This window comes from Bactrocera dorsalis, chromosome 1 (genome assembly GCF_023373825.1).
Source record: "Bactrocera dorsalis isolate Fly_Bdor chromosome 1, ASM2337382v1, whole genome shotgun sequence".
NCBI lineage: Eukaryota > Metazoa > Arthropoda > Insecta > Diptera > Tephritidae > Bactrocera > Bactrocera dorsalis.
This window is the reverse complement of record NC_064303.1, coordinates 89,746,684-89,763,471: the sequence shown is the minus strand read 5'-3', so window position 1 is coordinate 89,763,471 and position 16,788 is coordinate 89,746,684. Positions and strand designations below refer to the sequence as shown.

At 36.2% G+C, this 16,788-nt stretch overlaps 4 protein-coding genes across 11 annotated transcripts in view; 2 read left to right on the top strand and 2 right to left on the bottom strand.

Moving 5' to 3' along the window:
- LOC125775766 (techylectin-5A-like) overlaps positions 1-16,788 on the bottom strand; it is a 337,356-nt gene that overhangs the window by 131,859 nt on the left and 188,709 nt on the right. The gene's annotated exons all lie outside the window — the stretch shown is intronic.
- Positions 1-16,788, bottom strand: part of LOC105232848 (1-phosphatidylinositol 4,5-bisphosphate phosphodiesterase classes I and II) — a 222,669-nt gene that overhangs the window by 26,767 nt on the left and 179,114 nt on the right. The window lies entirely within an intron of this gene.
- On the top strand, positions 2,422-3,811 carry LOC105232847 (techylectin-5A-like). The gene is made up of 5 exons (XM_049446379.1): positions 2,422-2,579; positions 2,650-2,741; positions 2,807-2,899; positions 2,967-3,548; positions 3,619-3,811. The coding sequence occupies exons 1-5, from the start codon at positions 2,487-2,489 to the stop codon at positions 3,755-3,757; spliced, it is 999 nt and encodes a 332-aa protein (XP_049302336.1). The 5' UTR covers positions 2,422-2,486; the 3' UTR covers positions 3,758-3,811.
- Positions 10,199-11,951, top strand: LOC125775771 (ryncolin-1-like). The gene is made up of 4 exons (XM_049446406.1): positions 10,199-10,725; positions 10,804-10,892; positions 10,953-11,582; positions 11,690-11,951. Exons 1-4 carry the CDS (start codon positions 10,636-10,638, stop codon positions 11,826-11,828), a joined length of 948 nt encoding a protein of 315 aa, XP_049302363.1. The 5' UTR covers positions 10,199-10,635; the 3' UTR covers positions 11,829-11,951.

Below are 16,788 nucleotides of genomic sequence, written 5' to 3'. Positions count from 1 at the left end.
CATTGTTCATATAATTACTAGTGGCCCAGTGCAAATTCACATTGATAATTATCCGAAAAATGATACAGGCCAACATTTCTCTAATTCCCATTTCACAAAAAATCTTGCAAACAATTAAACAATTCAGCGCCGTCGGTTAATTTACTCCGTTTCTAAGGATCGAGTTTATTGTTTTTGTTGTAGACTATTCGATAATAGCTCAACGTCGAACTTAGTATCTGAAGGGTATAACAACTGGAAACACTTGTCTGAAATGTTAAAAATTCATGAAAATAGCACATTTCATAAGAAGTTTTAATTTTAAAAATAGGATAAACAATACACTGCCAAGAGCAACACTTGATTAGAAAGGAAACTACAAGATGGAATAATGTTTTGTCTAGATTGATGCATATCACACTTTATTTAGCCGAAAACAATATGGCGTTCAGAGGTACTGCCGACAAACTATATACGCCAAATAACGGAAAGTTCTTAGGCTTAGTACAACTACCAGCCAAATTTGATTTAGTCATGCAGCTATGAAGGGTGATATTTCAGACCACTACTGTGGAAAAGTCATTCAAATTGAATTAATAGAGCTGATGAGTGAAAAAGTGAAGCCAGAAATCATATTACACACAAATAAATCAAAATATTATTCTATTATAGCTGACTGTACTCCTGACATTAGTCATGTAGAACAACTTTCGCTGACATTACGATTTGTTGATTTATCAGACGATAATGAAAAAATATCAGTAAAAAAGCATTTCTTGGAATTTATACCTGTCAATGAGTCAACTGGTGAAAGACTGACTGAAGTTATTATTAAAGTTTTAAACAGGGGTCAGGGTTATAACAACGGGGCGAATAAAAAAAATAAAAAATATTGGGGTTCAAAGGAGAATTCTCGACATAAACCCCTTAGCTGTTTATGTGCCTTGTGGCTGTCATAGCTACAATCTAGTACTATGCGTTGCCACTAAGTCATCCGTAGGATCATTTACTTTGTTTGGGGTACTTCAGAGGTTGTTCACATTATTTTCAGATTCAGTTCATCGATGGAAAATTCTATCCGATCACTTGGGACTATATACTATAGAAAAGCTCAGTGACACACGTTGGGAAGCAAGAATAAGTAGTGTTAAAGCAGTCCGTTATCAAATTTGTACTATCCATAATGCTTTGATTACTTTGGCTCTTGAAACTCAGAAAACTGATGTTCAAGTGTCTCATGAGGCTACTACTCTGGCCGAACAGCTGAAAAATTTCAGCTTCATAGTTTCATTGGTTGTTTGGTATGGCATACTTTATCAAATAAATATTGTAAGTAAATCTCTACAGTCAACAGATATGGATCTTGATAAATGTACAGAAATGTTGAAAAAATGCTGCAATTTCTTGGAAGACTACAGAAATACAGGCTTTAAAAGCGCTATTTTAACAGCGAAGGAGTTGGCCGAAGAACTAGAAATTGAACCTGAATTTCAAGCTACAACAAGAACTCGACGTGTTAAGCGTCAAGCTAGTGAAATTGCACGCGATGACCCTATAACTTCTCCAGAAAAAAAATTTGAGGTTGAATTTTTCAACCGTCTTTTGGACACTACATTAATTTCAGTCAATGAAAGGTTCGAACAGTTAAATGAGTACTCGAAATCTTGGTCTTTTTTGTACAATATTAAACAGATTCCAGAAAAACCCGAACTTGTCAAGCTCTGTAGTGATCTCCAATTAAAATTAACTGTAGACTCTAAATCAGACATAGATGGTTGTATGTTGTGTGATAAACTTGTTAGTCTGATATCCTTTTTGCCTGATCAAAATGTGGTTACTCCAATTTTTGTTTTAAATTTCATCAAAGATTGCAACTTACAAGAACTGTATCCAAATGTATGGATAGCATTGCGAATATTATTAACTATACCTGTAACGGTTGCTAGTGGGGAGCGCAGCTTTTCAAAGCTGAAGCTGATAAAAACCTATCTTCGATCAACAATTTCTCAATATAGATTGACAAACTTAGCAACTTTGTCAATTGAAAACGAAATTTCTGAAAACATCGACTTTGACAACCTTATATAAGAGTTCGCAGATAGAAGTAAGTATTTTTTAGTGTTTTTGTAATAAATGGTTATTTTTTATAGTAAATAATTATTTCTTTTATTTCATTAAATGTTTTCCCTTTTTTCGAATGGGTTTGAATTGCAGTTGGAGGGCGCCGTAGAAATCTCGCCCAGGGTGCTGGTAGTGTTAAAACCGGCACTGATCTGTGGTAATATATTCTTATCATATTGAGTATCAATAAGATTTAACAGTATTTTTTATTTTACTTACTTTTTGTATTATTTATATAAAAATCTTATACATACAGAAATTTGATAACAAATACACCGCCTCAGCCGAGTAATTAATTGATAAAAACAAGACAATTCTTCACTCGAAAACGCATATTTAAGACACAGGCATCAATTTCGCATTCAGTTCGACTGAAATTGTGGAGAATGGCGCATCGTTTGATCTTCTTGTCCATTTTGTGTGGGCATCTTTTGTATTCGGGGAATTGTTCAGAACCTGTTCAAAGTTACGCAGTAGCGGTATTTATCCTTAATATTTTTAATAAAACGAACTCATTTTAAATTTTATATTACTGTGCAATTAAATTAGCCATTAACCTATCTTTGTAACGATGATTTAATGAAGAGCGCGGTCAACAAGGTGGAGAATTTGAGCTTGAAATTTGAGAACTATAATCTGAGGTAATCTATTTGTAACTTATTAAGTATCAGTAAGACTTAACAATATTTTTTTTTTTATTTCTTAGTATGCAAAGTGAATTAATGGCAATGAAGGAACAGCTTCTTCGTGAAGTGAAAACAAATCTCGAATTGTTAGATTCGAAAATTACAACGAAGTGGTAAGCAGCTAATATTTATTTCAAAATTTCTAAAAATTCGTACAAATAAAAACTCTTTAAACTTTAGTAATGAAGAGAGCAAAAATGTGGTTGCAGCGCCTCCTCCAACTAAGAAACCAGCATCGTGTACCGAAGCGATGCGTCAAGAAAACGGGAAATATGCGGAGAGTGGTGTTTATGAACTTTATCTGCCTGAATTTCTTCAACACCCTTTCAATGTTTATTGTCTACGTGATCCCAATGGCGGTGAACCATGGGCTATAATTCAACGTCGACAAAGCAACGACACCGACTTCTATCGTGGGTGGTTCGAGTATGTACACGGTTTCGGCGATTTGAATGCCAATTTTTTCCTCGGCTTGGATAAAATACATGCCCTGACGAATTCGCAAAAACATGAGCTTTGGTTTCAATTAGAAGATTTTGAAAATGAGAAACGTGTTGCTAAGTACGAGAGTTTCGCAATAGGCAATGCTCGGGATAAATATGAGTTAAGTGTGCTTGGTCAATATTCAGGCACGGCCGGTGACTCGTTCACTACTCATCGCGGCGAAAAATTCACAACTAAAGATAGTCATAACGACAAAGATGCTACCAACTGCGCGGTACAATATTCAGGAGCTGGGTGGTATTGGAAATGTCAAAGCAGGTAAAATAACCGTTATCTAGATATCACACTTCACGTGAGGTTCTCATATTAATTTATGTATTCCTTACAGCAATCTTAACGGTTTATATTTAGGAGGAGAATTTCCAAAAGATCAGTTTGCCAAAGGTATTGTGTGGCAAGCTTGGCACGGATATTATTACTCGCTCAAATATGTACACACGGCTATAAGACCAAAGTATTATTATTGAAATATTTTTTTAGTAAATCAAACTTAGAAATATACTGGATTTTATGTTTTTGGATTTAATGTTTTTCGAAAGGCGTCTTGAGTCTTTTATGGCACATATTTTGTTTGGGTAAACTTTTTTCTGTTGGAAGTAACTTCTTTTAGAAAGAACATGGCTAAATTGAAGATATTCCTCACACTTTCCGAAGGGGTTTTTTGGCGTCTGAAAGTGAAATAGTTTGAATATTGAAATTCTCTTATGCTCTCTCAGTTATACTCGCATTTGAGTTTAAACCACAACCAACACGATACTCCTCTAGCGGCAAGTCCGAATAGTCAGGTTGGTGCGAAATCAAAAGGCTCCTACTTCCATGGTACCTGAAATAAGTCTCCGGTCAGACTTCGTGGCCGAAACTAATACCAGTTGACTCTCCATACAGTTCTGGACTGAAACTCAGAGAACGTCTTTTTCTCCTAATTATATATAAAAGTGCTTTAGTACTACCTCAATCACCCATTTAACGTTAGATATTTTAGCAAAACTAAATGAACGTATAATATTGGCTATATTATAGTTTAATATGAAGAATATTTGAAATTGTTCAACGAATTACCCAAGTTTAATATAATGTACTACCTGTACTGATTTTCGTTAAATAAGGAATTATATAACATCGTGTAATATAAATGAATTCAATATTGAAAGGTAATATGCTTTCTCACACCTGATGCATTTCTGCTGCATGTGTAAGTGATTCCTTACCTCAGGTTTAGGCTGAGTCCGAATAACATTTGTTTCGCTGCCTTCTTCACACGTCGAGAATACGTTAACTCACCCGAGAATTTGAATTAAGTTCACCGGTTAAATCATATTTCAAAAAAATGTATTTTGCTAAGTTGGTAGTCCTACCTAGTCTGTACTTACTATGCCAATTATGGGCGCGTTATTTCAACCAGTTTGTTTACAGCAGCAGCTTAAGGGATCGTCTCAGTGTGAGATTTTCGAGAAATCGATTTTGAAATCAAAACTCAAATAATTGCGGTCACAACGTTTTTTGTAGAAAGAAAACAGATAGGGGAACAGTGTTTTTCTCAGAATGGTCCCTCGCGGGTCCGCTCGTATGATTTTGGTGGATATTTTGGGTAAGAAACGCGTTCTTGCTCAACTCGTCTCGATAAGTTGATAATCATTTTTTTTCGATATTCGTGGTTTGGTGCATCATGAATTGCTTGCGGAGAATCAGTAAGGAGTTCTATTTGGTCATATTGAGGCGTATTGAGACGATTATAATGCACCATCGCCACTATTCTGACCGAATTTAGAGCCAAAAACGCAATGAATATCATCGATCAACCAAGGTATTCAGCAGATTTGACTCAGTTTGTTATAATGTATTTAAGGAATGTGTATTTATATTGGACTTTTGTCTGGTCACAACAGCTGATTGTTTCGATACAACTCTGAGTAAATTTGTTCCTTCGTGACCTAAAAGATCACGTATTAACACCAACAACAATGCCAGACTCGAAAACCAACACAGAATAACTCTTGCCCACAGGTGCTACTTCGGACTGAGTATGCAATCGAGAAGTAAAGTCCTTTCTCGACGAACAAAAACCAAATTCTATAAGTCACTCATCATCCCCATCGTGCTATATATATGGTGCAGAGACATGGACGATGACGACATCTGATGGGTCAACGTTACGAGTTTTCAGGAAAAAGTTCTGCGGAAGATTTATGGTCATGGCGAGTACCGCATTCGATAGAACGACGAGCTGAATGAGATATGCGGCGACATTGACATAGATCCGCGAGTTAAACGACAGCCTCTACGCTGGCTAGGTCATGTCGTCCGCTTGACGAAAATACTTCAGCTCTTATAGTATTCGACAGAGTACCCGCCGGGAGAGGCAGAGGAAGAGGAAGACCTTCACCCCGTTGGAAAGACCAAAAGGAAGACTGTTGTTAACTCGACTATAAACGCATAGGCGGTGCAGTGCAGAAGAAGAGCTGAGAGTGTTCACGACGACCGTGGATAGTAGATTCGGCGCCATTCACAGCAACTCGGACTGATATATGGAACGAATTGGAATTTTATGTCGAGATCTTATTTAAAAGTTTAGAAAACACAGCTTGTGCTAGAACTGAAGTCTATCGACCTTTTCAAGCAACATCACTTAGCATTATGGGCTCTTGAAAAAATTCAAGAAGATGCGAAGTTTTCGAACCAAACTTTGTTCAGCGATGAGGCTCATTTCCATCTCTATGGGTTTGTAAACAGGCAAAATTGCCGAATTTAGGACGAAGAAATACCCAAAAGGATTCAATTGCTTCCATTTTTGCCAGAAAAAAACAGTTTGGTGTGATTGTGCATATTTCTTAAAAAGTGATGGCAGTGAGAACGACCGTTATCGCGCGATGAAAGCCAACTATTTGATGCCTGAAATTGAAGCTCGTGATGTCGGCGATATTTGGTTTTAACAACAAGGCGCAATTTCCCACTCATTGCATCAATCTATGTATTTATTGAGAGAACACTTCGGTAAACAGATAATTTTGAGCTGGTCGATTGGCTATCAAGATTGTGTGATGTCACATCGTTAGATTTTTTCCTGTAGGGATATGTAAAGTTTCAAGAATCTTAGTTAACAAGACCGAGGTGCAGATCCTCAATTTAGAAAATTATAGTTCGAGGTAAGGACTGTAATTTAGTAATTTGGTTATTAATATGGGTGGTTTGAGTTTCATTTTTATGACTGGAAAGTGATGAAAGAGCAGCATATTGAAGTTAAAATGAATGTGAAATTATTTGAACTGAAAATTACAACAAAGTAGTGAAGCCACCTGCAACCAAGAAATCATCATCGTGATTTTAAAAATGTCCACTAGGATACTGTTTATCTCTTTATGTTAAAATTTAATATATTTCATAAGTACAAAAATTATATTTCAAATCATAAGCATTTGTTAAAAATTCATGTAAGAATCAATTGAAAATTCTATGACTGCAAAAAAAAAGTATTAAAAAAATAACAACACATAGCTAATGCGGGAGAATGCTAATTTTCGTATCCACGCATACTTAGTATACATATGGATTATACTGATTGTCGCTCCTGAACAAAGCAGTCTGTATTTAGGACGCACCCGTCTGATATTTTCAATACCAAAAAATGGCATTGAAATAATAATATTGCTAAATAATAATATTGTTAATGGTAGAATAGAATTGCAACCAAATACGCAGTGTACTGGATTATAACTGGCTCAGTAATCAGTCGATGAATATTATACCACGCGCATCGTAAAAGACTGATGCCATAACCTTGTCAGGCGACTTTTTCGTCTTTCTACGCTTGAGAACTGGTTCATAATGTAGACTAGACTGACTGTCGACTGGACTCTAGTGTGAAATGATGGAGCCATGTTTCTATTGTCACACGCGGCGCAAAAATTCGGTTTTATGACGATTAAAGAGCACACAAACAGTTCTGCTTTCATTGTTATCGGTTCTCATTTCGCCTCTCCCCTACCTGACAAATATCTTTTCAACGGTTGATTTTCCTAGTAGAGAGGAAATTCAACAGTATTTTTCCCCCAAAAAAAAACTTTATTAACACACGAAATGCTTTTCGATCCAATTTTTGTAAACTAACACAAGTTACTTCACTCAAATTGATGGCATTAGTAGTACCATCTATGTATCAGCCACAGTAAAGCGTAGACGGATCCTCTAGTGTTTTATAAAAATTTCCATATTATAATTAATAAAATTAGTTTTTTTTTCAATCACGCAAGCAACTTTTTATCGGATACGATTTAAATAAAGATTATTTCAATTCGAGGAAAAAAAAAATTTAGTTCCAACGAAATATTTTTGTTTCACTTTTTCCGGGCATGCTTCCAATTTTTAAGTAAACGACTGCCACTCATTTCGATTCAACTTCCAAATTATCTTTTTGATATCTTGCGACAGTTGAGCTCTTTAGAATGTGTTATAATACAGGGTTCGTTCGGAAAGTCATAGGACTGAGTCGATTAAATAAAATTTATTGAAACAATAGTTACAACTCTTTAAAAATTATCAAAATAGGCTTCTTTTGCATCGATGTAGTGATGTCAGCGCGATTTCCAAGCATTGAAGGTGTCACGGAAGGCATTCTACGGAATAGCCCTGAGAACCGACACTTAAGTATCGTTATACATAATTGTCGCTGACTTTGTCTAAATATTTTTGTAAAATTTCTTCAATATCTGTGGTTATGGCAGAGGTTCGAGGTTTGGTATTGGGCACGCTCCGAAGTACAGTCGCGGCGGAAGTCCTGACTGAATAACTTTTGAAGCGCTGACTTTTGAAGCGCTGTTTTCCTCACACATCGAGAATACGTTAACTCTCAGTCAAGCCAAAGTCATAGAAAATGTCGCTTCGTTTTCAATATTTGTGCATAATTTTTGGACATATTTTGTAGGCAGTGAATTGTGGCGTTTCATTGCAAATCAACTCCCAACCTGTGGTAATTATATGTAAATTTAAATAAGTTGTGTGTTGGAATGACCAAAATTGGAAAATAAAAATATAAAATTAGTTTAATACAAATCCAGAATGCATGATTCCATTTTCAAATAATAAAAAAAAATTATTAAATTTTTATAGAGAGATTAAGGAATGAAATCAAGTATGAATGTGACTTTAATATTTACAATCGTATCTGTTTTAGAAAAGAAAGAGTTGGTTATTAATTTCGGTTAATGTCGAATACCTCAGGGAAATGCGGCTTCTTTTCAATACAGTTTTTCAGACACCACGAAATAAAGGGTGATTTTTTAAGAGCTTGATAACTTTTTTTTAAAAAAAAACGCATAAAATTTGCAAAATCTCATCGGTTCTTTATTTGAAACGTTAGATTGGTTCATGACATTTACTTTTTGAAGATAATTTCATTTAAATGTTGACCGCGGCTGCGTCTTAGGTGGTCCATTCGGAAAGTCCAATTTTGGGCAACTTTTTCGAGCATTTCGGCCGGAATAGCCCGAATTTCTTCGGAAATGTTGTCTTCCAAAGCTGGAATAGTTGCTGGCTTATTTCTGTAGACTTTAGACTTGACGTAGCCCCACAAAAAATAGTCTAAAGGCGTTAAATCGCATGATCTTGGTGGCCAACTTACGGGTCCATTTCTTGAGATGAATTGTTGTCCGAAGTTTTCCCTCAAAATGGCCATAGAATCGCGAGCTGTGTGGCATGTAGCGCCATCTTGTTGAAACCACATGTCAACCAAGTTCAGTTCTTCCATTTTTGGCAACAAAAAGTTTGTTAGCATCGAACGATAGCGATCGCCGTTCACCGTAACGTTGCGTCCAACAGCATCTTTGAAAAAATACGGTCCAATGATTCCACCAGCGTACAAACCACACCAAACAGTGCATTTTTCGGGATGCATGGGCAGTTCTTGAACGGCTTCTGGTTGCTCTTCACCCCAAATACGGCAATTTTGCTTATTTACGTAGCCATTCAACCAGAAATGAGCCTCATCGCTGAACAAAATAAAGCGCGAAACACATTTCGAACCGAACACTGATTTTGGTAATAAAATTCAATGATTTGCAAGCGTTGCTCGTTAGTAAGTCTATTCATGATGAAATGTCAAAGCATACTGAGCATCTTTCTCTTTGACACCATGTCTGAAATCCCACGTGATCTGTCAAATACTAATGCATGAAAATCCTAACCTCAAAAAAATCACCCGTTATATATAATTAATAAGTATATGATAAACATGGTCACCATATCTCTGTGAAATTTCTTACAAATATACAAAAGTGAAAGATACACATGTGAAATTTGTGAAGACAATTGTAATCTGTGGTAATTTAGTTATTGGTTTTAAATATGACTGGAAAGTGATTAAGTAGCACTAAAAGAGCAGCTTTGTGAAGGTGAAACTGAAACTCGTATTATTTGACCTTAAAAGTATAGCAAAGTGGTAAGTAGATAAATTTGAGCCAAGCCGGTCCTTTAACTTGCCGGACTACTGCAGTATACTTCCAGCTGAGTTATAGCAATACCGGGGAGCTGGCCTTTAATGCACCTGCAATAAATTCGAGAGTCAATATCTAGGTAGACGCCAAACTGCAATCAAGGTAGTAACCTTGTATTGCATATCGTCCAGAAGTGCTTTGGGGTGCAGGGCAGCAGTGAAAAGTGTTCCCAGAAACAATCAATTTCACTAACTTCACTTCTACTGAGTGTCAGGCCACAAGGGCATCGAGGGCAATGAAATAGTGGACGAGATGACTACTCCTCATGGACCAAATGATGGACGATATCATGTGGCCAATATGTGGTTTCAACAAGGTATTTCCCGGTTGTGTACCTCTGCGTTTTGGTGATCAGAATTGGGTTATTTAAAATCACAAATTCATGAATGACAAAACTAAGAGATGTTACTTTCGAAAACATTGATTTGGTTCAATTCATTTTATTTAGTCAACTCAGTTCTATTTCTTTCCGGACAAACCCTGTATTCTTGTCTATTATGTGTGGGAATCTTTTGTATTCTGGGAATTGTTCGGCAGCTATTTAAAGTAGTTTGTTTTATTTTTTCTATTCTTGTACAATTCATTTGAAACGCCTATCTTTGTGACCATGATTTATTGAAGAGAGCGGTTGAGCTTTAGAGCTTAAAATTAGCGAATTATAATTTTCGGTAATCTATTCTTATATTATTGAGTATTCGACGAATAAGTACATATGTGTGTGTATATATACAAATTTGATAACAAAATCACCGCCTCAGCCGAGTAATTAATTGATAAAAACTAGAATATTCCTCACTCGAAAACGCATATTTAAGGCATAGTCATCAATTTCGCATTCAGTTTGACTGAAATTGTGGAGAATGGCACATCGTTTGATCTTCTTGTCCATTCTGTTTGGACAACTTTTGTATTCGGGGAATTGTTCAGAATCTACTGAAAGTAGTGGATATGTAGGCGTATTTGCCTTCTATTTAAATTTAATAAAATAGATTAATTATAAATTTTATATTTTTGTGCAATTCATTTAGAATGACATCCTTCATGGCGATGATTTATTGAAGAGCGCGGTCAATAAGGTGGAGCGTTTGAGCCTCAAAGTAGAGAATTATAATCTGCGGTAATCTATTTTTATATCATAGAGTATTAGTAAGACTTGACGGTATTTTTTATTTCTTAGTATGCAAAGTGAATTAATGGCAATGAAAGAGCAGCTTCTTCGTGAAATAAAGGAAATAAAGAAGAGTCAGGAATCAGCGCTACCTGCAACCAAGAAACCATCTTCTTGTACCGAAGCGATGCGTCAAAAAAACGGGAAATATGCAGGGAGTGGCGTTTATGAACTTTATCTGCCAGAACTCCTTCAACACCCTTTCAATGTTTTTTGTCTTCGTGATCCTGATGGCGGTGAACCATGGACTATAATTCAACGTCGTCAAAGCAACGACACCGACTTCAATCGTGGGTGGGTTGAGTATGAACACGGTTTCGGCGATTTGAATGCCAATTTCTTTCTCGGCTTGGATAAAATGCATGCCCTGACGAATTCCCGATCTCATGAGCTTTGGTTTCAATTGGAGGATTTTGAAAATGAGAAACGTGTTGCCAAGTACGACAGTTTCGCTATAGGCAATGCTCAAGATAAGTATGAGTTAATTGCGCTTGGACAATATTCAGGCACGGCGGGTGACTCGTTCACTATTCATCACGGTTCAAAATTCTCCACTAAAGATAGTGATAATGACAAAGCTAGTGTTAACTGTGCATTGAAATTTAAGGGCGCTTGGTGGCATAGGGGTTGCTTTGACAGGTAATACATGTGTTTTTCATAGCTATGAATGAATTTCTTTCCTATGGAGTTTTCAAATAAATGTATGTTTTACATTAAATTATTTACCTCTTGTATTTTACTTACAGCCATCTAAACGGTTTATATTTAGGAGGAGAATATCCAAAAAGTCAGACAGGCAGAGGCGTGGTGTGGTATGCTTGGCGTGGACTTTATTACTCCCTCAAATATGTACATATGGCTATAAGGCCAAAGTACTATTACTGAGATATTGGTTTCCATTGAACAGCGTAGGCTCCATTTAGTTTTAAACATTACTGAGGTTAAAGCTGTTTTATAAAACTTTACATATTCTATTTAGCAACAAATATTACATTATTTGAAAAAAAAAAACTGTTTCTCTTATTTCTAAAAACAATATAGAAAACAATCGTTTCATAATTTAGTTTCAAAAAACTGCATTTTGCTTAGTTGGTAGGAGTGTCTGTAATTACTATGCTAATTATGAGCACGATCTGGCATCCAGTTTGTTTACTTACCTGCTTAAGGGATCGTCTCAGTGTGAAATTTTCGAGTTGTATTATCGGATAATATACGCTATAATACACATTCTCTCAAGTTTTGAAATCAGAATTCAAATTGTTACGGTCGCTACAGCCCTTTTTGTAGAAAGGGAACAGTGTAGGGAACAGAGCAACTCCAATCTTTGAACGCGTTTTTTTCAGAATTTTGTCAAATTCCTTTTTGAAATTTATATTTTAGATCAAAATTACGGCCACAAGCGTGGATATCATAAATTACATTTTTTTACGTGCCATTTCAAAAACTTTTTTAACTATTATATACTCAATAAATAAACAAATTGCAAATGTTAGAAAAGGCTTAAGGTGATTCAGTTTTATCAAAACACAAGCCTACGAGTGGTACAAAGCCTTCAAAGACATTCGAGAGATGGTCGAAGACATGCCTCGTTTAGGACGATCTTCAACTGATGAAAATTATAAAACAGTGAAGAATATGGTGATTGAATATCGTCAAGCAAGTGTTAGAGAGGTAGCAAGAGAGCCCGAAATCTCTTGCGAGTCCGTTCGGATGATTTTGGGGGATATTTTGGGTATGAAACACGTTCTTGTTCAACTCGTCCCGATAAAGCCGTCAGCAAGGAGTTCTATTTGGTCGTATTGAGACGATTATAATGCACCATCGCCACTATTGTTTCCGAATTTAAAGCCAAAAGCGCAATGAATACCATCGATCAACCACGGTATTCATCAGATTTGACTAAGTATATTATAATGTATTTAAGTAATGTGTATTTATATTGTACTTTTGTGTTGTTTCGATAGAACTCTGGATAAATTTGTTCCTTCGTGACGTAAAAAATCTGGTGAAGAGACTAACTGTGGCAGTTTTATTTTGGCTTCAGGGCAATATAATCTACTATATTCATCACTGTTACGTCTTGAAATATTAAAAAATTATTTCATTTTTCCAAATGATACCGATTTGTCGACACAAAAATCTATTGCCAGATCCTGGTTCCAGGATCACAAGAGCACTGCGTCTGCGGAATTTCTCAATTTCATTATGTCTTGCCCGCTGCTGTTATGTTTGATGTGCACGAACCCATTTCTTCTAAGTTTATCTACTTCATTGTGACTCATTGAAATCGTAATTCTGGCATTGAAATACGACTATTTTCTCGATTTGTCTCTCTCTGCTTATCAGAGCGGCTAGAACGCGGCTGTGCGCAAATTTAAGTGACTGAGACGTCCTAAGTCAGGTCATATTCTCCTTGGCATCGTAAAATCGAATTAATCAAAGTGAGAATAGATCTCGTGCACTTAGCAGTAATACTTGTATGTCACTATCACGAAAGGTCAACACAAAAAAAGAGCACGATCACAAGGCATGCGATGGTTGTGAAATTACAAATACTGTTATGGATGCTTCAGAAATGTTTCTCTGGAACCCCACATATAATTCAAGACCAATATTAGCCAATCGGTGAAGCCATTTTCGAGCTTTAGTGAGACTAAGCAATAATTTTTAAATATGAGTATATAGATTTTGTTATTCCATATTTTCTTACTATACATTTCAATCTTAAAATCAGCTATAACGATCTAGCTTTTCTTGAGCTTTAGCGAGAAAAACGAACAACAAATGTTTCCATATTTTCTCGATCTATCAGACTAGAATTAGCAAAATCAGCCAAAACATGCTATATTTTTTGCTTGCTGGTGTTCGGCTTCGTCGCATATGCAAACAGTACTAAGTCAAACGAATGCAAAACCGTCTGAAAAGTGTTTTGTTCACTCATTTTCCCCGTCTATATGTGTTATACATATGGTGCAAAGACATGGACGATGACGACATCTGATGAGTCGACGTTACAAGTTTTTTTCGCATTCGATGAACCGACGAGCTGTATGAAATATACGACGACATTGCCATTGATCCGCGAATTATAAGACAACAGCTACGCTGGCTAGGTCATGTTGGACGAAATCACTCTCGCTCTGAAAGTATTCGTACCAGCCGAGAGAAGCAGAGGAAGAGGAAGACCTCCACCCCGTTGGAAAAACCAAAAGGGAGACTGTTGTTAACTCGACTATAACCGCATAAGGAGTGTATACGCCAGTAACGTTTTCGAACCAAACTTTGTTCAGTGATGAGGCTCATTTCCATTTCAATGGGTGTGTAAACAGGCAAAATTGACGAATTAGGGACGAAGAAAAACCTGAAAGGATTCAATAGTGGATATTTCCAGGAAAAAAACGGTTTGGTGTGGTTGGTGAAAGTGATTTAGTAGCACAGAACGAGCAGCGTGCTGAAGTTAAAATGAATATGGAATTATTTGAATTAAAAATTAAAACAAAGTATTGAGTATAAGTTACGAGTTTTTATTCAAGTAGTGAGGTCAAATTGACGCAAAATTTCCTGCACTTCTTTCAATAGATCATCGATTTACATCTTTGTACATAGAACATCTTCATCGGAAGAATTTACATGCTGGTCCAAAGGTTTTAATAAATCTCTTGCGTGAGTGAATCTGGGTTATAAATGCTCGCGAAATCGTAAGGAAAATCGTTCGAAATTGCGTGCTCTGTTTTCATTATAAACCTACATTAATGGCTAAAATTATGGCGGATATTCCTGCCAATCATTCGCAAACGCAACGCCCATTTCTAGTTAGCGGCGTTGACTTTTGCGGCCCTTTCAGTACAACTTATGGTCTTCGTGGAAGAGCTCCATACAAAACATACATAGCAATCTTCGTATGTTTCGCATCCAAAGCCATACATGCAGAATTAGTATCCGACCTTTCTACTAACAATTTTATATCTCATAACTCAACGCATTTACTGTGACAACGCAACAAATTTCTTTGGCGCTCAACCCAAATTGAGGGATCTTCATCAACAATTCTTCAATCAAGCGGCTACTGATGACATCACTAGTTATAGCACCAACACTGGTTTTAAGTTTTGCTTTATTGGAGGCGGCAGGGAAATCGATGAAATCCATTTTGCTAAAAAACATTTCAAACGCACACCTGTCGTATGAAGAACTTCAGACCGTCGTAATTAAAGTAGAAGCTATTTTGAACTCTCGCCCGCTGGCACCGCTTTCAAATGACCTCAATGATGGCGAAGCTCTAACTCCGGCTCATCTATTGATTGGGACATCATTACTGTCGATGCCAGATAAAGCTATCAATGTGAACACACTATCTTTGTTAACGCAATGGCAGCGGGTGACGTAATTGAATCAGCGTTTCAAGAACATATGGTCACACGACTATATTCTTAGCCTACAACAACGCTCTCAGTGGTTGAAACCGGAAATCAACATCGAAATTGGACAAATGGTCGTCATCCATGAATGCAACTTGCCCTCACGACATATGTCACTTGGTAGAATTATCGAAATCGTTCCTCGTTCAGATGGCAAAAACAGGGTTGTGGATATTAAAACGACAAAAGGGATTATAAGGAGAGCAGTCCATAAAATTGCACCATTACGCATTTCACATGTTTGGTCAGAAGCATGTCACTGCGCAAAATCGGATGACCGTGACCATGAATTAGGCTAACATATGTTACGGTTTTCTATGATTTGTACATAATTGCATTTTTTTATGTTCTCATTTTCGCTTGCACTTTGCCAGCAGGTACATGTGTCTATACAAACGAACAAACATACGTATATCATACCTACGCCCTCGTAAGCATATACGCACAAGCTTACATAGCTAATGAGAAAATTAGGCACAAGAGGGTATGAAAACCGGTGCTAGCATAATATTATATTAAGGCATTATTAGTAAACCATTAGGAGTATTAACCCTCCATTACTAACCTTAGGGTCGAATCGACCCAGACACGCAAACTTTTTAAATTAACAAAAAATAAAGAATATTTTTTAACGCAAGATATATGTGTAATCTAAATTTGTACATATTTAAACGTTTATAAACAATAAGAATAAGAATCATGTAAAATATTATGCATAAAAAATTGTTTTAAAAAATACCCTGGGTCGATTAGATTACATAATTGAAAAATTTTTACATTAGTCATTCCAATTTTTCTTTTTAACATTTTACTTTTATATTTCAGGTTTCAATTGCACTTTATTTGAAGTCAATATCTTTAAAACTTATCATTTTATGCGGAATCTAGCTGGATAACTTTTTTTTCACTTTTTAGCTATGTTGCAATGAATACAAACTTAATTTCAATTTAAATATATAAATTAATTTTTTAACACATCATTTTATAAATTTAACAATAAAATACTACAATATACTAAAAGACGTATACGTTTTAGCAATTTATAAGTTTAAACGATTTTAAAAGATAATACAAATGAGGGTCGATAAGACCCATGGTTAGTAACCATGCGACATGATTTGAGGTTAGTAATGCAGGGTTAAAAGTGTAAAGAAAACTTAAATTAAATAAAATCAATTTGTTAACTGGACATTAATTTATTATTGGGCTCCTACAGCCACCTGCAACCAAGAAACGAGCAACGTGCACCGGAGCGATGCGTCAAGAAAATGGGAAATATGCAGAGAGTGGCGTTTATGAACTTTTTCTGCCTGAATATCTCCACCAGTCTTTCTATGTTTATTGCTTTCGTGATCCTTATGGCGGAGAACTATGGGCTATAATTCAACGTCGACAAAGCAACGGTATTGGGCACGCTCCAAAGAACA

What these genes read in the sequence shown, in the direction of transcription:
- LOC125775771 (XM_049446406.1), top strand. Translation starts at nt 10,636, where the DNA reads ATGGCACATCGTTTGATCTTCTTGTCCATTCTGTTTGGACAACTTTTG. An exon ending in CTACTGAAAGTAGTGGATAT is followed by an intron (nt 10,726 to 10,803) that starts GTAGGCGTATTT and finishes CAATTCATTTAG; the next exon opens with AATGACATCCTTCATGGCGA. An exon ending in CATAGGGGTTGCTTTGACAG is followed by an intron (nt 11,583 to 11,689) that starts GTAATACATGTG and finishes TTTTACTTACAG; the next exon opens with CCATCTAAACGGTTTATATT.
- LOC105232847 (XM_049446379.1), top strand. Translation starts at nt 2,487, where the DNA reads ATGGCGCATCGTTTGATCTTCTTGTCCATTTTGTGTGGGCATCTTTTG. An exon ending in TTTGAGAACTATAATCTGAG is followed by an intron (nt 2,742 to 2,806) that starts GTAATCTATTTG and finishes TTTATTTCTTAG; the next exon opens with TATGCAAAGTGAATTAATGG. An exon ending in TATTGGAAATGTCAAAGCAG is followed by an intron (nt 3,549 to 3,618) that starts GTAAAATAACCG and finishes TATTCCTTACAG; the next exon opens with CAATCTTAACGGTTTATATT.